Genomic DNA, 27,103 nt, shown 5'->3' on the forward strand with positions numbered 1-27,103 from the left:
AGATTTTCATTGTGCCTTACAGTTTATACCTACATTTTATGTCTCCAGTTTCCAGTTGGTTTTACTACAAAAGTGTACTGCCTCTGTTCAGTATGTTCCTTTACCACTCAAAATTTACTTTTAATGCTTTTCATGTAACATTTTTTGTAATGTTTTCTTTTCTTTTATTTTGAATGTAAATCACTATTTCAGCTTGTGAATGGCTGGGCTAGTTACCCCTGGTGTTGTTCTTCCCGTCAACAGATGGTAGTACTTTTTCCACTCTGGTTTACTATTTTGGTTACCTTTTCATGTATGGTACACTGTGTTCCATGCTTACTGGTGATACACCATGTCTTGTTCTCATCTACTGCAGCACTCGGGGACACAACATAAAGTGTAAGTGTACTGGTGTTCATTGCATGTTTCTTTACCTAGGCTGTCATCCGCAGTACTGTCTGGTGCCATTTTGTCATTGACTTAGATTTTACCACACCTAGCTGAACTGCAGTTTCCGAAAATGTTATGTGGAACTTCTTTTTTGCTTTTTTTGTGTGTACTACTGTGTTTAGAAACTATTATTAGCCCCAGTCTCTTGTTTATTTTCAGTATAACATCTGATGATGGGCATGTAAGAGCCTGAAACTGGTTGTGTTTTAAATACTGAAAAATAAAAAGAACCTCATAAGTGAAATGTTAATTTAAACCTCTGCCTTCATAAAAGACTTCTAAATATTTTCATTTACACTAAATGTTGAAGTAGTACACTTCTTAAGAAACACTTCTCTTGCTATTGCCAGTCTGTAATCTACATCCTCTTTATAATAAATGTCATGAGTTATTTTTCTGCCAAAATAGCAAAAATTGTCAGCAAACAATGAAGTTTTAATCTCTTATCCTTGAACTTTGATTTCATTTCCAAGTCCCTCCTTGGTTTCCTTTATCACTTGCTCTGTGTACAGATTGAATCCTGTGGGAGATAGACAGCAGATCTTGTTTCACTCACTCTACTGCCCCCTCCTTTCCATGTCATTTGAAATGTGACTGCATTAGATGACTTATAAGATAATACATGGTTACAGTCTTTAATGATGCACCCAGTACAGATATAACTTGTCATTTGAGGGTTTTTGGAAATAATATTTAATTCTGAATAGTCAGTAAACACATTTGATTAAAAATTTGTATGTTTTATTTCATTTTGTAATTAATTATCATAATTACTAATGCTAACAATGTCTAACAAAAATGCAGATGTATTTTGCCTCAAGAAACTTCTTAAATTTATCATAAATTGCATCACTACTACAAAAGAGAAAAAGTAGTTTTATATTCCACTTGATGTTAAGTTCTTGAAAACAAGAAGATATTTGACAAATCTCAAGATAATTAAGAAATTTCTTTTAAGAAAATAAATAAATAAACTCTACGATAAATGTCAGATATTTGTATCAGAGGGGTCAAATTTATAAAAAGAATCTAATTATGACAAATTTCAATGAAAATGTTAAATAATGTATTGAAATATATCTTTTGTAAAATTGTCTGAGTATGATAAAGATAAGTGTCATTATGTTTTGAAGAAGGTAAGATATGTATTAATTGTTCAAAGATTATAACTGTGATTGTGGCTGTGGTTTCACCCCTCAGTCCTGCTAAATTTTGCCCAGTATCATCATAGTAGGACACAGTCTTTGGCACAGTTGTCGGTTTTTATTCGTTTTGAGTCATAAAAATTGTTGAGTTTTACTAATTTTTTTCTTTATTGTATTTTAGTAATATAAATTACTATTTACCATATTTAGGCTGCTGTGAACCATTTAACTGTATTTAACTATATTTTTGTCAAGTCTGAAATGGATTATGTCATGCAACTATAGTCAGGCACCTATTTCCAAGGGTTGAAATAATCTCCTGACTTAACTGAGTTAATTGCACAGTATTTGTTTTGTATTTGGAAATGTACAATTATTTGAAAGCTACATTAGCAGTTATATAAGTTGTAGATAGATTTTCAGTCCCTGGGTTGTATGCAAGATAATTTCGGAAAATAAAAATAAATTTCAAAGAGGTAGTTGTGGTCAGTTTCTTCAAAACCCTTTCTAGAACCTGAGGGTGCTCTGAATGCAGGTTTGTCTTTCCTGCTTATCTTCTATTGCTAGTGTAATAATGATGTGACCATATTGATAATTATTGCAATATAAAATTTATCTATGTGCCATAACAGCTAACATATGTTTACTATGAACTCTGCTTTTTGTCATTCAGCTGATAGGAACATAGATAGGACATAGATAACCCTTAAATTTTGTAGATGAGGAATGTAATAAGGTATGCTTTTAATTTTTTTAGATTACCGCATTCCTGGTGTGTGTTGAATGACAGCTTGTTGATGGCTATATGAAAGTACAGAGCCCCATTCTCAATCATAAACAAGGTGACAAACTCTACATGAGAACCATTTCTGTCTTGTATTGTGTTAGTATAAACTGCATTTCACCTTCAGATTTTCGTTAGTAGCAACATATTCTATGAGGAAACAATTGTACTAGGAATGGAGTTTACAAATTCGAAAATCTTAGAAGATGCCTCTGAAAGATGTGTAGCTATCACATTCAAACATTTTCTGCCACTTACTTTTGCTGAATAAATACTTCCACTACTGTAGGCACATTACCCTAGAAGATGACTCCACACAGTGGGAGAAATTTGGTGGGACATGTGATAGACAGATAAGCCTCAATGAACATATCCTTTTCCTTAGGAAAGATTAGAGGAAGGAAGTTTCCCATGGTACAGATTCCTCTGTCTCAGTGTACCAGGAACTGAAACACAGCACAGTTTGATATTCATTGTGTGTCTAAACCTCTTGTAAGTTACATGTTGTGCTGGTCATATAATTAATGCCCTTACTCTCTGTACTTATTTTTAGTGTAACACTGAATTCACAATAGTTTCAGATAACAATTTTTTTTAACTATAGAGTTTTCACTTTTTTAATTGCTTCTTGTTTTTAAGTATGTTTTTCATTGTAGTATTTGTTGGTGTGGTAGCATCAATGAATCAGTCAATTGTCTTGTTTCTGCACTGTGTTTAACTTCTAATTTCATTCCAGTGCATTGGATTTTTCAAGATAAGAGATATGAAAACCATAAAAATTGTCAAGTTTTACTAATTTTTTTCTTTATTGTATTTTAGTAATATAAGTTACTATTTACCATACTTATTATTAGCAACAAATTCCGCTAAGGAATAAATGTACTGGATTGGGTACAATTATTCCATGAGAATGGAAGAGGCTTTTGTAATGTTGGTGGTTGTTTACTTCACATAGTATGTTTACTGCTAACTTCTGCTGAATCAGTGCGTAATTTATCTCACCTCCATAGCTACAGAAGATAATTATATAAAATAATAGGCAGTAGCAGTATGAAAAACTACACAGTACCATCATCATCAGTCAGCAAAATGCATAATGAGGGACACTTAGATACAAAACCTGATGGACTGAACATCTGTTGAGTTTGCCTGAATGTTGACTCAATTTTTACTTTATATCCAGCACTAGAACAAGGAATTTTATATATAATACTTCATTTAGAATCCAACTCAGGTTGATAGTTGCAGGAGACCATGAAATATGCGTATAAAGCTCAAATAATGTCCACCCCCCCCCCCCCCATACACCCCACCCCCCTCCCACCAACACACACAGATGAAATTATTAAAATCCTAGTGACCAACTGCTGATACATTTATAACAAATCTTCATAATTTGAAGCAATACTTAAAAGCACTGGAGCTCACATAATACTAGGTACTGAAAGCTAGTTAAAGTCAGAAATTAACAAGTACTGTTTTTGGGATAAATAATAGTTATTTTGAAGGAGAAGTCTAATGGGAAATAGGTACTGCATGTAAGTAAATACAAAACTTAAATCCACTTGGACAGGAATTGAAGCTGCAGGCATGAATGTTTGGGAAAGATTCAGTATCAAGTTCTGGCATAAACATGTAATTGGACCTATTGTTAACCATCAGACTCAGCCCTGGATACAACCAAAAGCTTCAGAGTAACCATCAACTCAATAATACATATATTTCCCAAACATACTGTCATTAACATATGAGACTTAAATCATCCAATAATAGATCTGGTTACTTACAGTTAGCGGTGGATGTGATGATATATTTTGCAGAATAATACTAAATGGTTTCTCTGCAAAGTAATTGGAATAAGCAGTTCAGATGACTTGCATGATGGAAATACATTAGATTATATGACAACAAATATACCTGACCTCTTTAGGTGTTTCCATATTCAAACTGTTGCCAGTGACCTTGAGACAGTTGTAATAACAATGGTTACTTAAGTACAATGAGTCACTAAAATAAGAAGAAATACTTACATTTTCAGTAACATAATTAAAGGGGCAGTCATGTCATACCTCAAAGAGGAATTTAAAACATTTACCTCTGGACAGGAGCATATGGAGGGACAATGGTTCAAGTTTAAATAACAGTTGACTAAGCACTAGAGAGGTAAGTAACTAGTAGAACAGTTCACAATGGGAGGGACCCTCCATGTTATTTAGTCTCAGTGGAAAAACTTAGAAATTTGAGGAATGACATAATAGGTGTAAAAAAAATGTGTAGGGGTATAGATAGAATGAGTCTGAATGAAATCCACTGGGCTGGTGATAGGGTAATGTGTGGAACCTTGAATGATTAGTGTTGTAAACCTCACTTTAGGATGAATAAAGTTTAATGAATGCAGATTTACTTCCTTAATAACAAATTAAAATTGTCTATTAGTCTTTGAAACTAATCATTAACAGTTCTTGGCAGAACTTCATAGAAGTAATATGAGATGGTCCCAGATAAATTCAAAGCATTAGTAATATGCTATGCATGCACATAGTAATTCTAATATTAAATGAAGTTCCATTAAGCATAGCACTGTTCTAAACCACCCATTCATTAATTTTTGTAGCACTATGCACACAGTAAATTGTAGTAGCAGCTGAAGTTCACTGGTAGAAGTGAATCAGATAACAGCAACTAAGAGAGAGACCACCACTAGGCAGCCTTATATATGTCCACTATACAAATTCACAAATCAGCAGTGCTTGTGCCACAGGTACCCTAGCTGTATGTAGGTGACATTACACATATCAATTCATACATGTCTTCCATTCATATGTATGGCATTGTTGCTATAAGTACCATAACAAAATTTTATTGAAAGATTTCTCACAAAACCAGAAGAAGGTTCTAGTGTTGTTGGGCTCCTTGACAGCTTTAAAACAGAATTTACAGTTGAATCAGATCCCATTTTAACCACAATATAACAAAAAAATTTCAAACGAAAGCTGTGTTCAGTGGTTTTAAGAAAGCACAGGTTATACCCATCTTCAAGAAGGGTAACAGTAGTAATCCAAAAAACTACCAAATAATTTCATTAATAACCATCATTTGTAGAATCCAAGAATATATTCTAAAATCTAGCAAAATGAAGTATCTTGAACTAAATGACTACCTTCATACAACCAGTATGTTTTCCAAAAATGTCAGTCATCCTTAACCCAACTCATGCTTTTCTCAGATGACATCCTGAAAGGCACGGGTGAAAGTGAACTACATCTACATCTACATCTCCATTTACATTTACATTTACATTTACATGTACATCTACATCTACACTAACACCTATATTCTGAAAACCATTGTGAAATGCATGGCAGAGGGTATCTCCCTTTATACCACCTATTTGGGCGTCTTCCCATTCCATTCATGTTTGATGCTTTGGAGGAAAGATTGCTTAAATGCCCCTGTGCTTGCTGTAATTAGCCTAGTTTGTGTTTGTGGTCCATGTTGGAGTGATGCATAGAGGTTTGTGGTACATTCCTAGGTTCCTCACTTAACACTGGTTCTTGAAACTTTTCAAGCAGCTTCTAAGGGATAGATGATATCTGTCAACAAACAGGTTTCTCAGCATTTTTGTTTTGGTTTTTAACTAATGTCAGTTGTGGGCTGAATGTATTTTCCTAGTATTCTATCAATGAATCGAAGTCTGCCACCTGCTTTACCTACCGTTGATCCTGTGTGATCATTTCATTTCATACCCCTACAAATTGATAAACCCAGGTATATGAATATAACAATGAAAACAATCAATTATTGATAAAATAATTTAATTGGATAGATAAAAAAATCTACTCACCGAGTGGCGACAGAACACACACATAAAAGACTTGTGATTGGCGAGCTTTCAGAGCCAGTGACTCCTTCTTCAGGCAGGCTTAAAGCTTAAGCTCTCAGGTTTTCAAATCTCATCTGATGCAGTCCCCAAGTTTCCTTCTCATCCCACACAATAAGTCTCCCCTGACCCACAGTTCTGGGTGACTTTCTTGAAATCTGCCCCTTTTCGTAGACCTCTCCAGTCCTTTTCCTTCCCCCTTCTTCCTTCCCCTCCAACCCTTGTGCCTCAAGAAGGAGCCACTGGCTCCGAAAGCTTGCAAATCACAACAGTCTTTTATGTGTGTGTTCTGCCGCCACTTGGTGAGTAGATTTTTTCATCTATTCAATTAAACAAGTATATGAATAAGTTGATTATTCCCTACCATAATTTGCTGATACTGTAGCCATAGGAAATTACATTTTTTTTTCATTTTGTGAAAAACATAATTTTACGCTTCTGAAAATTTATAGTAAGTCACCAATCTCTGTACTCATTCAAAATTTAATCAAGATCTGACTTTTTAAGACAGTACTCAACTACAGAGAACTGCATCATCTCTATGAATTAGTAGTTTACTGTTAATAGTATCTGTCAGGTGATTAATATACAACATGAACAGCAAAGGAACAAACATGCTTCAGTTAGTTATTTAGTTACTAATATTTTTGTCAATGGCTCTCCATCCTAGACAATATTCTATGTGCTCCCTAACAAGAAATCTTCAACCAAGTCACAGATATCATCTGATACTCCCTAATACTATACTTTCATTAATAAATACTGTAACTACCTGACTTCCTCATTCCATTCATTCAGGATATAATGTGAGGAAGGTGCAAGTTTAGTTATGCATGACCAATGTTTTTGAAATCCATGCTAGTTGGCATGTTCAGTTTGAGATGCCTCATTACATTTGAGTTGGAATCAGTCAACTCACACAAATGTCTGGTACAACAACTTGGATAATATGAAGTTAAACTATTATGAAAACTTAGTCACAGATTAATTAGGTGGTAGACTATTATTTGTTGACAGGATACTAGGAAAGTGCAATTGATCTATGAAGGAGAGTCCTCACAAAACACGTGTATCCCATCTCAGAATATTGTTCAAGTTTGTAGAACCATTATCAAAAGGACTATCAAGGGATATTTAACTTATTCAAAGAAAGGCAGCAAGAGTGGTCAAAAGTTTGCTTCTCTCACAGGTGAACATTGCAGTAATGCTAAGAAACCTGAAATGGTAGGCATCTGAAACAAACATTATCCCACAAAAGCCTATTCACAAAGTTGTGAGAACTGCATTAAGAGAATAACCAAAAACTATACTTCAGCTCTCTATGTATCACTCTCATAAAGAATGCAAAGACAAGATTAGACTGATAGTGTGCTTCCAGGAATCAGCCGAATTGTTGATTCCACTTTAAGCATAATATTGTTATGACAGACCATGTCATCTTTTTCAGCTGATTTGAGTTGTTATCTTGTGTATACTAGCTGCCCGAAATTCAACCAGTCTGTGAAGTATTGTTGGTGTGGGATCATTATTTATAAATGAGCTCTAATTGAAGCAACTGCTGCATCAATTTATACACATTTTTAAGAGATTGCACTGCTATTCTGTGAAATTTACATTCTCTCAGCATTTTGTAGCTTTGTTGGCTGAGGCAGCCAGTGATATCTTAATAAATTGCATGTCAGACTTGAAGCGTTCTATAAATTGGAACCTCTGTCTCAATTTATTAAGTTTGTAAACATCTTAATTTTGTTCCTCTCCCAGGAACTTGGCATTAGTAGCATGGTAATGGTCTCATGATACTAGTTCACGTCATGATTATACTTGAATCAATGGCCAGAACAGTTAATTTTCTTGGTTGTTTTAGCTGGGTGTGTTGCTGAACTTCCTTGCATCTCTCCTTGAAGTTCTGATAGTCTTCTATACTTGAGGCGCACCACATCACATACACAATCGGCTTTCAGTGACTTAGATGAAACATTACAAAGATTGAGCAGGCATAGATTAATTCTAGCTGAAGGTTTATGCTGATGAAGTATTCAATTCCTCATATATGTTTTAAAAAAGTCACCTGTATCCTCACAAGGGTCACAGTTTATTACTGTCCCACTCAGGCTGCAACCCAACTCACATGGACAAGCCTTTAAACAAATAAATGGTAAGTGCCTTGTGTTAAATATACCTTAAAATTTCTAGAGTTTCTTGCCATTTTTGAGACTTTGTTTTCATGTTACTTTATCATTGAAAAGTTAGCTAATACTTGTAAAAATATAAATGATTTTACTCAAAAGCTTTTTGTGGGAGGGCAGGTTATGACTCCTATGAGCTCTCATCCCCTGGATCCATGTCTGAGACTGGGCCAGAATAAGGTAGATATATGAGGGTCATTCAGTAAGTAATGCCCCACATTTTTCAAAAAAGCCATTAATATACACAAACAAATGTCCTTGTTGGTGCTTCACATATGATATTTGTTCTGTGCGCCAGTGAAGTTTCTAGTTGTTCTGGCAGATGTCAGAGCTGTAGTACAGCAACAAAATGGTGTCTACATATGACTCACATTACAATTAGTGTGCTGTTATTGAATTATTGTGTGCATTAAAAGAAACTGTGGTGAACATCCATAAACATTCTTGTGCAGTGTATGGTGATGTTGCAGCTGATAGGAGTACAGTTAGGTGATGGGTAAAAAAAGTTACAGTCTCAGGAAATGCATAAACAGAGCTCCATGATCAACCACACTCAGGATGCCCTGCTACAGCTGCTGCTCCAGAAAGGCTGAATTGTTCAGTTACCATTATCCATGCCGACTGGTGCTTAAAGATTCTCTACAAGGAACACACTAAAAGTGTGATGAGAGTGTTAGTTGTGCAGTGAAAACATGGGTATGCCTACAGGACAGGAACTTTTGCCAGAAGGGAATACATGTCCTTCCACAATGTAGGCATACAGCCATAGAATGTGTTGGAGATTACATAGAAAAATGTATATTGTCACCAAATTCTGACTCTTAACAATAAATATGTTCTGAGAAAAAATTTGGGGCATTTTTTACTGAATGACCCTTGTACAATTCTTAGCTTATCTTTTTCAACATTAATCTCAATCTCTTCCACATTTGTTGAGGATTTTGACTGCAATGGCCTCTCACTTTGTTGACGTGAGTAATTATTCTTTTGTGGGTGTTGTACTTATATGATGAGAGTCTCCTTGTCTGAGAGCATTCACCCTCTATGGTCCAGAGTCTCTAACATGAAATTCCTTTGTGATAGATGGTGATGACCTGAAGTGTGGAGTGTGAGTAGATTTTCTACATACACTGTGTACCAGCACCCATTCATTCTTCTCTTAACCAACACATCAAGAAAAGGCCCTCCTTTTAAAGTTAAATAATAAATTTTGTACTAAAATGGATAGAGTTTAAATGTTTCAAGAGCTCTTCAAGTTTTTTCCCCATGTGATTGCTCCACAGATGAGTTATCTGTGTATCAAGAGAAATATATTGTGTTCTTAAGGAATGGGTACTCAGGTTGAAAAACAGAAAGGACACTGCAGTGAAAATCAGAGCATCTATGCAAGAGGTAGAAACTAATAAAGAAAAAGTGAAATCATGAATCACTTATCTGTCTTATGCTGGCCCAATCTCCAGAAATTCTGTGGAAACATGATATCCAGTGTAATTTATCCATATCAACAAAGATAAAAAGTCTCCTCTTCCAAAATCTGGGTGTGTACCACATTCCATGTGGAACAATTGATGTGAAGTGCAAGGGACATCAGCAACCCACTCAATGGAAACAACTAAGTAAATCAGCTGTTGCCCAGAACTGCCTTGAATGCAAACATAGAATATGACTAGACCAGTATTATGGTGCAAGTGCCAAGTTTCTGAGACACTGTAATTAAGGAGCCTATCAAAATAATGATGCTGTAAAACCTAATAAGCCAGGACATATGTTTGAACTTACACAAAGCTTAAGGTCAGAACTCAGTTTCTTAAGATCTCATTGAAAATTTCATTCAGCATAACTAGAACATTCTGAAATAATGTGCATTTCACAGAATAACTGTTGCTGGAGCTGAGAATCAAACTTGAGTATAAATAGTAGCACAGCACCAACAATACTGGTTGAAGTTTAGGTGATAAATATATACAAAAACACTGCCCAGGGCATGAAGAATACAGGTGTGTTGACCATAAAATTATTGTACATAAAATGGCATCCACAATTTGGCTGAACACCCTGAATGCACACCATTAATGAATCATGCTGAGAAAACCTGAGAGTTGACTAGATTAGGCCAATCACATTGCACACAGAAGCTTTTATGCAATCATGCAAACATTCTTACCGTACTCCATATGGTATTGGAGTGGGAAGTAAGAGTAACAAGTGATATAATAATAAATGAAATTCCCTCTGCCATGCACTTCACAGTAATTTGAGAGTATGTATTTAGTAGTTCACATAGACTCAGAGCTTGACTGGCAGTATTTAACAGGTGGGTCCCTCTCTTTCTGGGATCTTAATGACCTGGCTCTCCTTTTTAACCTTCCACAACCAACCCTCTATCCTCCATGAGAAAGGAACTACTAGTTCCTAAAAATAGGACAATGTCATGTATATTTAAATGTGCCTGTCAGCAGAACTGATATTTCATCTCCAGATGTTAGTTCTGTTGAGCAATTCAATATTACAATTTTATAGTGTTTCCTTTTGATTCAGTAGTATCTGATTCAGTTGGTAGCAAGTCATTTTTATTGTTTAAAAATTGCATAATGTACCTGCTTTTTTAAAAAAATGTTGGTATCAAGGTATATACCAATTTGTCCTATTACAACTAAGACATGTTATAATTATTGCATGGAAGAAGCTGAATGTACCAAAAAATAATAAATATCATTTGATTTTAGGAATCTGTAGTATTAGTTATCATGGAAATAATATGTAATTGTGTCTGTAAATGGTCCTCACTTATAATGCCAAGACTGTAAAAAATTATTTCCATCTCTTTATACAAATTTGTCATTAGTCAATGGGATTAAAAAGAATTAAAATCAACATTCCTGGATCACTATTTTGCTCCAATGCAATGATGTTGTAACTCAGAAGACTATGACCACATTAGCTTCTATTTCACATATGTTTGTGCCAGAATTCACATCAATACAGTCCATTATTTGCTGAATGAGGCTGGCCACGTAATGTGTTTTCGCATGCAGTGCACTTGCAGACTGTTACCTCTACACAGTGTGAGTGCACCAAGGGGTGTTTTTTTCCATGCTGCATTTCAGTTGGCACTGGTCACACATGTGGCAAACATGCTGCATCTGTCTGTAAACTTAGAAGTGAGCAGTACTGGGGAAGCAACCTTTCCAGAAATAATGGCAGTACATAATGGCTAAGAATCTCTTACTTTTCTAGCTGTGCAGTTACTATGAGAACACATTACACTAGGCCAATAATGCCTAGAATCTTATGGTTGTGTTAACATGGCATAAAATTAAGAGAAGCAACAGTAGAAATTATATTTATTTATCTATATTAGTTTAATTATCACAACAATTTGTGTGTGAGATGAATTTTTAATGCATTTTGTTTAGTTTTTGGTACTGTTATATGGAGCATCATGCATTTAATATGACTCAAACTGTAGCAGACATCCCTCAACATCCACAGAAATATATTAAGGCCAACATCTTTTAGTTTGGGTGTACTTTATATCATTGTTGAAGGTAATTCTTAAACAATAAAATAATTAGATGAAATAAATTTTTCTTATTTCTGCAGCTATACACGAGACTACAAGATGTGATTTGTAACATATATCTATGATTTTGAAAGAAGCCTGTCACAGTATGAGTTATGTTACATTCATGATGCTCCAGACAACAGGATTTAAAACTAAAGATGCATTCAAATTTATTTTTGTAGACAAATTGCTGTAATAATTAGGTTTAATACTTCTGTCTTCCAAAACATAGGTTTTGCAGAATACATAAATATCTACATGTATCTCTTCTGACATCCAAAAGTTTATTGGCACTGCTTCCTTTCCAGTGATTTCTTACTTTACTTTCACAGAAAAAAGTTCTCCTGACAGAGCATGTGATGATTTTGTACCTTCTTTTTCAAAATCATGTACTTTCACCTCATCCTTTTTCTCTTCCTTTTCATTTTCATTGCAGAAGAAGAAATGTAAGTTCCATAAATTTAACTGGTATGTGACATGTCATATTATCATAAGTAAAAGACATGCATGTGAATCTGAAATACACTCAGATAAATTATTCAAATAAATCTTCCATAGCGAAGTTTTCTTTTTATTTATACACAAAACTGCTTCCAAGAAATTCAGTTTTATTATCACATGCATTAAATGTAAATTCAACTGCACTCTATCATCTTGTACAACTCTTAGTTATCCAACATAATGATCATAAAATATTTCATGATGAGATTAAATATGGCAAAACTGGTTATGTGAATAAATGAGCAAAAAACATCATTGTAGTGGCTATAGAAGGATGTATTCACTCCATCCTGCTTTCTCCCTTTTTTTCACATATGAAACTGTGCTGTCATTTGTAGCAAGCGTCACTAGGTTTCAAACTACTTTGGTAACTTTACGTTTATAAGATGATTAATCTGATTTTGTTGATCTTCCTCTCTGTCTCTTTGGTAGTGTACCAGTCTGTAGTTGTAAAACTGAAAACCTTGTCAATACCCAATAACACCACAGTTTTGCTTTCACTTTTTCACAAATTTGTCATACTTGACATCCCATTGTTTGGTTCCTGACTCATTTCTTAACTTCATGGGATAAATAGCACATAAACCTGGTCAGCTCTCACAAACAAACAAGAGTCTGGTGGCAGAATTTAAGACATAAATTATAACATTACTAAAGCACAGTTTTTAGAAACACTCTCTAAGAGTCAGCATCAGCTCAGAAAAGTCACTAAAACAAAGTGATTAGGCCTAAGTGTGGCACAGAACACAGTGTACATTTACACTGTAAGCCACAGTAAACATACTGATTTGCAACAATCCATCGAAGAACATTACGCAGCAATATTTCACTCAATTCAGTTCTTAATAAATGCCACCAAATGCAAGGGAGGGTATCCCATAATTCTCACATTGACTACTATAAAAGGCTTAGTTGTTTATGGTCTACTGTAGGTGCAGTGTCCTTTTTACATCCAAGTGGAGACTGTCCCAGAAAGGAGGTTTAATGGAAAAAAGTCTTGGTCCCTGAGAAAGATACATGTTTTATTACGAGAAACATGTCACAGGAGGCCCAATCCCACTTTGCTCAGTTTTAATACTGCACCTTCATGTATACTCCACAACCTACCTTATACCATGTGACAGAAGTTGCTGCTGGTAACATTATCTCTCCTGTTTCACTAATGAATGACACAGGGGAAGAATGACTGTGGTAAAACTCCATATGAGCTCTAAAGTACTTATTAGTATACTTCTGCTGTTCCTAATTTGGTACAACATCAGCATTAAAAAAGATTATTTGTTGTTAAGCTGTTTGATATATTGATAAAATTAAATTTTGAAATTGTGTAGTGGTTTTCTACTAAAATAAATTCCATTTGCACAGTTGAATGGATAAATGAAAGTTGAAGTCCATGGTGTATGCACTATGAAATTTCCTTGACTATTTGAGTTTGGCAATTACAGTGAAATTTTCATAGTTTCATTGATTGTCGTCCAGAAGATGTTGCCTTATTTACAAAATGCACTAAATGTTTATATCTAAAAACAAAGATGATGTGTCTTACCAAACAAAAGCACTGGCAGGTTGATAGACACACAAAAAAAACACAAACATACACACAAAATTCAAGCTTTTGCAACCAATGGTTGCTTCATCAGGAAAGAGGGACGGAGAGGGAAAGACGAAAGGATGTGGTTTTTAAGGGAGAGGGTAAGGAGTCATTCCAATCCCGGGAGTGGAAAGACTTACCTTAGGGGGGAAAAAAGGACAGGTATACACTCGCACACACACACACATATCCATCCGCACATACACAGACACAAGCAGACAAGCATACATTTACAAATGTCTGCTTGTGTCTGTGTATGTGCGGATGGATATGTGTGTGTGTGCGAGTGTATACCTGTCCTTTTTTCCCCCTAAGGTAAGTCTTTAGGGCTCCTGGGATTGGAATGACTCCTTACCCTCTCCCTTAAAACCCACATCCTTTCGTCTGTCCCTCTCCTTCCCTCTTTCCTGATGAAGCAACCATTGGTTGCAAAAGCTTGAATTTTGTGTGTATGTTTTTTTTTTTTTGTGTGTCTATCAACCTGCCAGCACTTTCGTTTGGTAAGTCACATCATCTTTGTTTTTAGATATATTTTTCCCATGTGGAATGTTTCCCTCTATTATATGCACTAAATGTTTATGTTGATACACAAATATCACTGCAACTGCATATTGTCAGAAATAAATACCTATGTGTGTGTGTGTGTGTGTGTGTGTGTGTGTGTGTGTGTGTGTGTGTGTGTGTTCTTTCCTTTATGGTTATTCACACTACTACACTAATTATGCTTGCTCTTGTAAGAAGGTCAAACAGGTAATACTGCTGTTGTAATTATAGGCAGCATTTCCTTATTTCCATTTGATTGTTTTACTAGAATTAAACTCTTATTTTTGAAAAGGGAATGTCTGTATGTACCAGTACATAGCTTTTATCTTTTGAAGACTACTTTTATGAAGTAAGTATATTTCTATGAGTTTTTATGTTACAGTAATCCATTCCAATTTCTACTTCTAACTTATTCAAAATTTTTTCCAGGTTGATTTCTGCTAAGAGCACTTTGAACATAATTTTTCTTTGTATGGTTCACATTTAAATTGTATGTCATGAAATTTCTTTTATATAATATTTTTTTGTACTTTTTGTGCTTTTGTTAAAGTTTTTATCATATTTTTCAGGTACAGCACACAGCAATAGCTACAATGGTGAACTGTAATTGTGTGTTACTAGTGATCTCCTGCATACTACTGAATGTGCATGCTTTGCAAACTGATAAATGTCAAGAAACTGTAACCTCATTTTCAGTTTCCACTCAACGCAATAATAGTGGACACTGGTACTCTGAAGTGAGTAATTTATAATGTTTTATTTCTTTCCAGAGAATTTACATAGTATTTTTATGACAAATTTTGATAAATGTATGTTGGTTATCATTATCAAAATAATACAGAGAAAAATTTAGACTGCTTTGATAATCACAAGTATAGATAAAAGAAAGTGAAACATATGTTGATTTTGTTACTTTTTTCAGCTTTCTGTAGAGTGTGACTCTTTCTATCTGAGTATTCAGCAGCCTACAAATTTTCCATTTTATCTACTGGTCCTCTTTTTTAAAATTTTCTTACTTCTTTCCTTTGGGGAAAGGCATTACATTTATTAAAATTCTGAATACTGTTAGCTGTTTCAGTCATCTTCAGTAACATGAGTCTTTAATTTTCCCTCACATTTCATGAAAATGTATGAAATTGTATTTTAACATACAGACAGTCACCATGAATATTACCTATGGGTAGAATGCTGAACTCAAATGGGTTGCAGCATTGCAGTTGAAAGTAAAGCAAAATATGTACATACTGGAGATGTATGTGGAACTGTATAGAGTGAATGGACATACATCATGCCACAAAGGGAAGTCATGACCAATGATTGGGTCTATATCAGCACATTACATGTAGAAGGCTTGTCAACCAGGGAGGATGCTCAACATGTGCAACTGAGTCAAGGTGATATGGTCCAGACATAGAATCAGTTTCAATTGATAGATAGTGCTGAGGACTTGCCCTGCACAGGCTGCCCACATCTAATAAATTCACAGGTTTATTGATGTCTGCAACTTTTGAATGAAAGAAATCAAAGTAATCTGAGTACTCCAAAATTGAATTCAGTGTTTGAAGAGACTACAGGACATCATGTATCATATCAAACTGTTAGGAGATGACAGTATGATGCAGATCTGCAAGATGATGGCAAGCATCATATTGTACACCACAACACCATGGACTCAGTTGCAGAAGGCAAGAAACCATGTGGAATGGATGCCTTGGGGTTGGAATTTGGTGTTATGGATGAAACTTGGATCTATTTGTACACTAATAATCACAGACAACAAATTTAGAGGCAACCCAATAACATCAAATGCCTCTGACATTCTGCCCCACATGTGCAACAACATGTTGATGTAGTGATGCTTTGTGATGAGGTACAGGTATGAGATCCTGTGAACAACAGTGTGACCATGTCACCAACATTTTGGTGACAATTTCATCCTGATGGATGATAACTTACATGTGCATCGTGCTGTTCTTATGAATATGTTTCTTCAACAGAATGGAGTGGCCTGCCTATTTCCTAGACATGAACAAAAATGAACATTTGTGGGCTCAACTGAAACAAGTAGTTTTTGGTTTTGACAACAACCACATATTCTGTGTATCTTACTAAGAATTGCCACCGAAGAGTGGAACAATTTGGATGAGAACTGACATGGCGATCTTATTACCAGTGTGCCGTTATGCATTCAAGCCTTTATTTGAGCAAGGGGAAGTTCCATCACAGCAGTGCTGTGAAGAAACCCCATGGGAAACAGATGATTTTATCTCTACAATTTTTTCAAATATTCTTTCATTATTATTATTCAATGATCTGACACACTGCAAATGAATATATATGTGCACCACAGTGTCAGTTACTGTTTTCTTTGCCATGAATTTCAAAATACAGAGATGATACAAAACTTCTGATAGTAAGTATATTACCATATATATACAGCTGGGTTGTGCAAATTAATTGTAACAATGTTGGTACTGCTCACCTCCAACAGTGGATCCTGTTATACTACAGCATTGTCATGGCATCAGCCTGATGCATCAGTAGCACATTAGAAGTGAAGTATTAACAGTTGTTAACTTGTTAATTATGGCTACAAGTTCTCATTATCACTCATACATAGCAAAGAAAAACTTAAAATTATTAAAGAACCAGAGAACATTGGAAACTGTGCAATGAGAAGAAAGTGCAATGTGAGCGAGGCTTGTACTTGCAGCTGCTGACAAAACAAATTGTGGCCTCGAGAAATGAACTGTAATCACTGGGCATTTTATGGCCAAGTGATTGCAAGGAAATAATAGTGAATTTTCATTGCTACATGATGAATTTTTGCCATGAAGATTCCTAACCATTATCATAAATTGTTAACAGGGGTTAAACATCAGTCTATTATGAGATGCTACTTGACAACAACATGAACAAGAAAGGAGAATGCATCATCACGATACAAACTGGCAGCAATGAGAAGAAAAGGTGTATAGTGATAATGTGTGTAACTGGCAACAGATGAAAGCTATCACCTACCACCTTACATGTTATTTAAAAGGAAAACTATTCTAAAAATATCAATTAAATGCTTATTTGTGAGAGCATATATGAAGGGGTGGATACATAATGACATTGAGCTTAACAAGGTGATGGAGTTACGTAACTTGTTGGTCCTGGACAGCTTCTACAGACACACAACTGAGGGAGTGCGAGACATGTTACAAAAAGGGAAAACTGACTTACGGTAGTCATTATCCTTGGAGGCCTAACATCCATATCACAACCAGTAGATGTATTTATGGATTGGCTATTCAAAGCTGCACTTAAACAGCCAAACACAAGTTAATACCAAGTGAAAAAAATCAAGTTGCTGAATTTTTCCCAGATTTTGAGTGGATGAAATGTGCATGGGGCTCTATCCCTCTACCACTGGTGGAAAAATCCTTCAAAAACTTTCATATCACAAATTCACTGGACAGAACCAAGGATGAAACTCTGTGGGAAGATGGCCATGATGACAATGATTCTTCTGCTAGTAATGGTGACGAATAGAATCATAACATAAGAACAATTTTTTGTAAATAAAACACAAACTAAAGCCAATATTTCTCTTTTTGTTTTTCCTGTCTTAAAATTAGGGTGCACAGATTATTCAATGGCATGAATTACTTGCGTATATACAGCACATGGGGATCAGAGTACATGGCTGCTTCAATGATTCAGGGAGTGCACTCTAAGTATAAATATTGAAATCATGGAGTGATGACTGTGGTGGATGAACCAAAACACATAGAATTAACATGGAATTAATGTGTGCATATTTTTATTTTTTGTTGCAGTCTAAGGGAAATAGAGGAGCTTCTTTGTAAAAGCACTCAGTTACAATAATGTGAATTGTAAGAAAGCATTATCAAATACATGGCAATCTACTACTTAAATGGCCATGTGCTGTGCTTCAGCATAATTTACAGCAGATAATAAAAACCTCTATATGACATACATATAGTTGAAGTGTTGATTGGTTGACAGGCACATAAACAAAACTGGAAACATTGCTGAGCTCTGCAAAAATTCCCTCCTACAGAGCTAATTAATATAACAAAAACACACACACACACATCTACATAGTTCTTACCATTCACAATGTCCCACAGCTGCAGTAAAGAATATGCAGATATATATATATATATATATATATATATATATATATATATATATATATATATATATATATATATATATATATATATATATATATATGTGTGTGTGTGTGTGTGTGTGTGTGTGTGCATACATGCTTTTTGTATTAGCTGTCTCATAAGAAAGGCATTGTCTGAAAGCTCAGTGGCATCTCTAATCTCGTTTGCATGGCTATCAACCTCTCAACACCTCAACTACTTGGAAGTGGGAAACTTCACTTTTTCCATTGTTTATATCCCATCCTATCCTTTCTAGCATTGTATTTCTGCAGTGCTGGCAGTAAACAGTATATGTCTTACATGTAACAAAATTCATACATACTAACTGGGAATTAAATTCTATAAAATTTTGTTTGCTTTTACAAGAAAATGACATCTTCAGAGTGCCAAAACATGGACCTAAACACCAAACAGAAAAGATATCTTTAGTAATCCACCAAAAATACCAGTGAAACATATGAATGTATTGGTATGCATAACATCGCCCATGTCCATTCAGTGTGTCTCTGGTGGGGAAGCCACTGATATTACAGTTGGTCACATAGAGAGCAATAGTGAGTCAGTATGAGTCTTCCCAGCAACTGGTTAACCCTCAGTTTTTCCTTTGTTAGCTGTTGTTATCCAACTCCCCCCTCTATGAAGTGAGCTATAACCACTGCTATTATTTGTCTGGACTGGACTGTATCTGTTTTTGGATAATGGCTGTCATCCTTACTGATTTACTGCTTGACTAGAATGATGGTCCTATTAACTGTACTCCATGAGCTTGTGTGACATTTATCTGTAGAATTTCTATTTCATGACCATATGGTTTACACTACCGTAAGACTTATTTGGAACTGTGTTGAACACTGTAATTTCAAAATGCAAGCATAATGAAGTAGTTATGGATGGATTTACATTAATTTTACTCATGAAGTACTGTTGTTTGGTTTTGTGGACTAATGGACAATTAAATCAAATCTAATTTTGCATTCAATAAGTGTTTGTTTGCCTTAAAGTGAGGGTTACAATAATACTAACATATCTAACATATGCAGCACAGCATGTGCTTTAATCTGAAAGGAGCACAAAAGAGTTTCCTCATTTTTGGTGTTTTGAAAATATATGCTTCAGATCTACACAAATGCAGCTCACAAACATGAGCACAGTCTCTGACAGCTGGAGCCAAACAGTTTACTTCAAGATGTATATAAATATAAAATGGTTGTTTCTAACTGTATAAACAAATCATACTTCAGATTGTCACCTTCAGCTCTCAACACATCTTTATAGGTGGGAGCATTTTCCCAGAAAATGATGATTCTCTTTCTTTCACTGCCCAGGCATCTTCATGTGCAGTTTTACTCCATTTGGTGTTCAAGACTTGAGTAGTATTCAACAATTATTGTTTTATCATTTGAAATGCAACCAATAAGGAAAATATGTTTTGTACCTCAGAAAACATGGCCCATATGCATTGCAATAAATGAATTCAGTCTCATCTTTCTAGTAAAGAGACACCAATTTACACTCACTTCTTTGATTGCTGTTTAATATCTGCTGTGATGTGATTGATGTATGCATCATCTGCAGTGTCAAACTGGCAGAGAACATTAGTTATACCCGGCGGGGTCAGGGATTTTCTCTGCCTCGTGATGGCTGGGTGTTGTGTGCTGTCCTTAGGTTAGTTAGGTTTAAGTAGTTCTAAGTTCTAGGGGACTGATGACCATAGATGTTAAGTCCCATAGTGCTCAGAGCCATTAGTTATATTCTTTTTGAAATGCTCCATATATTCAATTTTACATTTAATTTTAGTCAGAATTTGACAAAAATGATATTCTCATTGCACAGAGTTTTAAAAATGACTCCTTATGTGAGATGTATCACTCACTTTCAATGAGAAGCCTATGATATAATCTATTTCACACATCTTTACCCACAGTGATACTGTGCACTTTCTCAGTGTTTTCATCTGTATGGCAGGTTTTGAATATACTTCAAATGAATCCTTTATATACATCATTTACAAGGAAACTATGATCACATTGTACAATACTGCCTCAATCAGATCAGAGCTCGAGACTGACAAAACTTGCTCTGGGCATTGTTTTACTGTTGAAGATGTTGTTATCACACCATCATTAATGATACAAGTTCCTGTCATGCTCAGTTAAACTATGAAACTTTCATAATTTATTAATTAAGGTTTCCATCATAGATGTAAATAATATTTTTATCAGTGCCTAATTTTGAGCTCCTTGACTGCAAAAAGCTACTTTGGCCCACAAAAGAAATCTACATACCAGCAGTGATCATAAGCATTGTAGGTGGTCAGGGAGAATTTTGGATCATTAGTAGTCACCAGCAGCCACAATTCATCCCCAGAGAATGTGTGCAGGGACAACATGGGTGATCCACGTGAGGCAGCTTAGTGTCATTATTGAAGAATTATGCTCCACTTCCACTACTGACAACACAGGGGAGGAAGCAACTGTCAAACTGCCAATAAGATCCGGCCTGAATGAGGAAGAAAGATTGTGACTGATAAATGTTTTGTGTCAGTTTTCAGAAGCTTTTGAATCTGGAGTGGAGAAAAGATAGACCAAGCAGCATATGGCAAAATACCATATAAACATTGGGATCATTCAGAAGTTAGCTAACACTCATATAGAGTGTCACCAACTGAACAACACAGCCTGTGGAAGGAAGTGAAGGAAATGCTTCAAGATGACACCACTGAATCTTCAGAGAGTCCTTTGTCCTGACCTGTGGTATTTGCAATGCAGAGGGTAGCACAAGTTATTCTTGTGATGACTGTCAGTGACTGAAAAAAATCACAAAGAAAGATGGCTGCACATTATTGTACTTTGGGCACACTAAGTACTTGAAAAGAGCGAAGTACTTCTCATCTATGGACATACAGGGAGGCTTCTAGCAAACTGAGGTTGATGAGGCTGACCAAGAGAAGACCTCCTCCATAACATCTAACAGGAGTTTAAAATTCACCCATTTCAGCTTTGTAATACTCTAGACACCTTCAGACAAATGATGGACAACCTGCTTCAATGCTGGTACTTAAAAAGAACAACATAGGTTTGCTATATGGATGACATTGCCACTTTTTGAAGGCATCTGAAGAACATCTAAGCTGCTTGGCAACCATGTTGAAGTATGTTCAAACTGCAGGTATTTTGTCTATCTGAAAAGTGTGTCTTTGCCACCCAAGAAATAAATATCTGGGGTCATCTAGTGAATGGCAATGGAATCTGTACCAATCCAGAGAAAATAAGAACAGTTACAGATTTTCTGACTACTTGGCACGTTTGTGATGTGAGACATTTTCTTGGAATACACTCATACCACCAAAAATGCAGAAAGAACTTCTGTACCAATGAATGTGCCTTGCAAGAACTACCGCATGGAGATGCCAAATTTTCTTTGTCCTAGCACTGTATGCCAAGAATCTTGAGACACAACTTCATACCAACACTGTAGGTGTAGTTCTAGTGCATATTCAGGAAGGTGCTGAAATGGTGATAGCTTATGCATCCAAAGAACTTCACAAGTCCAAGATGAAGCACTCTACAAATGAGAAAGAGTGCTTCACAGTTGGATGGACCATCAATGAGTTCCAGCCATATGTATTTGGCCAACCATTCGCTGTTGTGACAGACCACCAGTCTCTACATTGGCTGACTAGCCTGAGAAACCCATCAGGTCAACTGGTAGATGAACACTGAGGCTTCAGGAATATGACATCACAGTGATATAAAAATGGGGGTGCAAACACAAGGGTACCAACCACCTTTCAAGAAATCCTTTGGCACAATGCAGCAGCATGAATCAAATCTCAGTCATTTCTGCATTAAGTGACATTGTCGTTGAACAGAGAGAAGATCCAGCACTGCTGAAAACCATAGAAGCCTTCTAAAAGGAAGGAGCTGACTGAAGGAGAACTACAATCAATAAACAGAGCACTGTGTAAGAGGAACTATGATTCAATGGAGTGGAAATGATTGTTCATCATCCCAGATAATCTATGGCCATGATGGTACAACATCTGATCGCCTGGGATTTGTGGAGACTCTAGACAGAATCAGCTGCAAGTATCACTGGCCAGGTCTTTACAGATCTATCAGACAATATGTGGCCCACTGTGAGGAATGACAATGACTGTAGCATGTGCTGCAATTACATCTGAGGCATCTGGTATCAATTTTGCCTGGAGCAGTGCCATTCCAGCAAGTTAGAAATGATATCTTGGGGAGATCCCAGCGTCAACAAACAGGAATCAATTGATAATAGTCTGCATTGACTACCTTGCCTGCTAGCTGTCACCAAACCTGTGCCAACTGCCGAAACTCCAGAAATTGCAAAGTTCCTTCTATAAGACACTTCTGAAATGTGGACCATCCCATGTGATATCTCTGCTTATGGAAAAGTTTTACAGTCATGACTAGTATCAGAGGTAGTTTCATATTGTGACTTACCCACAGGATAACAACTGCCTAATGTCACAGGTTGCTTTAATAAGACATTGTCAGATATGCCCTTGTTGATGTTGTACCAAGAAATCTGGATATAATAATGTCCATGTGACATTTGAATACAACACAGTGAAGCAAAACACTATAGGCTTTACACAGTTCTTTTTTCTCTATGAAGACAAAATGACAATGAATACATTGTTCCCATTTCATACAGATGGTACCGATGATGACTGTGTGAAGCACATCAACATCAGGACTAAAGCAAGACAAATGGCTTTCATATGGATGCTGGATGCCCAAGAGGAAGACTGATGGCATTATAATTCCAAGCACCAGCCAATGAAATATAACCAGGAAGTCTAATTATGGATTTCTCCAACTGTGCAGAAAGTGAGTGTGTCAGAAAAATTCCTAATGCACTACTTTGGGCCATATCATATACTTCATCATAAGTTGGATGTCAGATGTGTAGTCAATGATTATGAGCCTTCATCAAGAAGACAAAAGCACACAGACATCATCCATATCTTCAGGATGAAGCCCTACTAACATCCAGAGGATCAGTTTGAGGTGGAAGGTTCAAGGTAACTGAAGGCCCATGATTGTGAATTTGCAATGGGAGCAGTTACCTGTGACATTCATCACAGTGAAGATGATGTAACAACACAACCAGAGAAAAGGATCTGCCAGTGCTGCCAAACAGAGGACCAGTGACAAGATTTGAATCAAGGATGCAATAGTAGTCCCTGATGAGAACTTCTGAAACAGTAAATCACTATTCCTCTAGAAGAGGGACCAATGCAATGATCTATGGTAGATGTGGCATGGCATAATGGTAAGTGTTGTTGGTTGGTGTGCTGCAGTTCACCAATTCAAACCCAACTATCAGCAATTATTTGTTATTTAATATTGTCATTTCTGAAATGTTCTTGAAATGTCTCAAGTTTTTAATGTGTGTGTATTCTTGAATATTCAGTGCCTTTATAAGTACCAGAATTTTGGAATATTCAGTGTTTGAATAAATAGTTGCACTCTCCATGACAGAATCCAGTTCTGTTCTAAACGTGTATTGATGTGTGTAATAAATGTGCTTTCTGTGTTAAGTGTTGTACTTCAATGATGGCCCTGCCTTCATATTTGGTCTTAGTTGTGGTTCCAACATGACAATGGATACAAGCATAATAAAAACAAAATTTCATTGTATGACTGCCATCTATGAACTACATCAAAAACTTTTTTACCTTGCCTTCTTAATGTACTCATTGTCTTCCTTGGCATTCCTGAAGAGCTGTATTTATCTTAAGGGTTCATGTAATAAAATATGAGAGTGTTTCATTCTTATAGAGATAGGAGGCCATTTAATATTTCAGGGGAAATTTACAATCTGCCATGAAAAATAGATGTGGTGGTGGATGTCAATGAAAAAAGGAGACGGTCAAGGAACATAAAAATAAGAAATTAACTGAAGAAAAAAGTTATCTGAATCTGGGTTTGGTTTCCCATTTAGGTTACAATGGACTTTCAGACTGATAAGAGCACTGATGGGTACAAGAGACAGAGTGGCCAACGGAATCTTGGTGTGAGTTTCTACAACAAGAGATGTGATGGAAAAGAATCTTTGTCCATAGTGACAGCTATAACAGGTAGTAAAATTATCCTTTTTTGGTTTTTAACTTCTGTATATTGGCTAAAATTTGCTTAACATGTCTTTTGTTTGTAATAAAAATGTAAAAATGACTTTCAACTATGTCACAGATGAAATACAGGTTTTCTGCTGCAGTTAGTAACCTGTGAAAATATCTAAGTATTTCTATCAAATTTTCTTCCATCAACAAGTTTTGTAGAAATTGATGATGATAGCAAAATACATTAATTGAATTTTTTATTTAATGTTTATATTCACTACATAATTCTAAATTTCTATAAAGCCTGGCCCTTACCACATGTAAATGATCAGATTTTGTCTATAAATTTATATGAACAAAAACAGTCTGTATGTTCCTTAAGTGAGCTTAAATTCTGTAACTTTATCCTGATGGTCTTTATGTCAAAAATATCTGGGAATAATAATAAATCTCTTGAGTCACCTCAGAAGGAAAATGCAGAGTAATTTGGTTTATGCTATACAAAATTTTTGTTTCGGTATTCCCTTTGGAGTTTTTTAAGTATGGATGAGGCACTTTGAATGTTCTGAGAGATCACATGATAGTCATGTAAATCTGCAAATATGAAAATTCCAGAAAAGAAACAACAAACACAAATGAGTAAAGACAAACACTGTCTCACTTCTCTGTGATGGAAGGCACATGGATGCACATAATAGTTCAACAGCTGAGAGAATAACTGAAGTGGTCAGGTGATTTATTTATTTATTTTTTTTTTTTTTTACTTTATTGTTATTTGGACACCTGAGCAAGCAGGTAGGCTGGCAGCAGCACAATACGCTGTTCTTCAGCCGAAGAGAGTACAAGAAAATAAACAGAGAAGAGACATCACTTAGAAAAACGGCGGGAAAAAACAGTAGACTCACGAACAGAAAAACACAAGAAGCCGTTCACACTCGATGACAATCCACACTACGAACTGTTGACACGACGCACAAACACTGAAGAAGACAATGGCACTGGTGAACAATGGAGTGTGACGACGAAACTGAACACTAAACACAACGGCACACACGATACACTGATGGCGATGACCTCCGGCGCGCGAATGTTCACTCAGCGTGTACGAGTCCGGGGACCTGCCAAGAGTGGAGGTGGAGGAGGAGGATGGGGAGATGGGAGAGGGGAGAGCAGAGATGCCATGGGCAAAGGAGAGAGGGGGAGGGAGGAAGGGGAGGGGAAGCCCGGAGGAGAGGGTGGGAGGGAGGGGGGAAAGGAAAGAGAATGGAAGGGAAAGGGGGGAGGGAGGGTGCCTAAAGGAAAGGACACAGGAGGTGGGGGGGGAAGGATCAAAGTTGATACGAGGGGTAGATGCAGGGGAGGAGGACATCATCAGGGAGGGGGAGCTGGCGGAAGCCACCTTGGGAGAGGGTAAGGAGGGTGGAGAGATGGAGACCAGGTGGGATATGGGAATACAGGCGCGGCAGCGGGCGGGGGTGGGAGAGGATTGGGGACACGAGCGGGTGAGGAGGATCAAGTTTATGGGAGGTGTACAGGATCCGTATCCTTTCAAGGAAAAGGAGGAGGTGGGGGAAGGGGATGAGATCATACAGGATCCGCGTGGGGGAGGGGAGACGGATGCGATAGGCAAGGCGGAGAGCATGGTGTTCAAGTTTTTGGAGGGATTTATAAAAGGTAGGGGGCGCGGAGATCCAGGCTGAATGGGCGTAACAAAGTATAGGGCGGATGAGGGATTTATAGGTGTGGAGGATTGCGGAGGCGTCCAAACCCCACGTACGGCCAGAAAGGAGCTTGAGGAGACGGAGGCGGGAACGTGCCTTGGCTTGGATTGTCCGGAGATGGGGAGTCCAGGAGAGGCGACGGTCGAGGGTGACGCCAAGGTACTGAAGGGTGGGAGTGAGGGCGATAGGACGGCCATAGACGGTGAGATAGAAATCAAGGAGGCAGAAGGAAGGGGTGGTTTTGCCTACAATGATCGCCTGGGTTTTGGAGAGATTGACCTTAAGCAACCACTGGTTGCACCAAGCAGTGAAGCGGTCAAGATGGGATTGGAGAAGGCATTGGGAGCGTTGCAGGGTGGGGGCAAGGGCAAGGAAGGCAGTGTCATCGGCAAACTGGAGAAGGTGGACAGGGGGTGACGGCGGCGGCATGTCCGCCGTGTACAAAAGGTACAGAAGGGGGGAGAGGACGGAGCCTTG

The 27,103-nt window shown here is 36.7% G+C and overlaps 1 protein-coding gene across 1 annotated transcript in view; it reads left to right on the forward strand.

The window, feature by feature from the left end:
• Positions 1-2,748: 2,748 nt before the first annotated feature.
• Positions 2,749-27,103, forward strand: part of LOC126162098 (hemolymph lipopolysaccharide-binding protein-like) — a 79,553-nt gene continuing 55,198 nt past the window's right edge. The window contains exons 1-3 of the mRNA XM_049918374.1: positions 2,749-2,850; positions 15,194-15,361; positions 24,788-24,923. Of these exons, the coding sequence (XP_049774331.1) occupies positions 15,218-15,361; positions 24,788-24,923 (280 nt within the window). The 5' untranslated portion in view covers positions 2,749-2,850; positions 15,194-15,217. The remainder of the gene's footprint in view (positions 2,851-15,193; positions 15,362-24,787; positions 24,924-27,103) is intronic.

Source organism: Schistocerca cancellata, chromosome 2, assembly GCF_023864275.1.
Source record: "Schistocerca cancellata isolate TAMUIC-IGC-003103 chromosome 2, iqSchCanc2.1, whole genome shotgun sequence".
In the NCBI taxonomy this organism is placed as follows: Eukaryota; Metazoa; Arthropoda; class Insecta; order Orthoptera; family Acrididae; genus Schistocerca; species Schistocerca cancellata.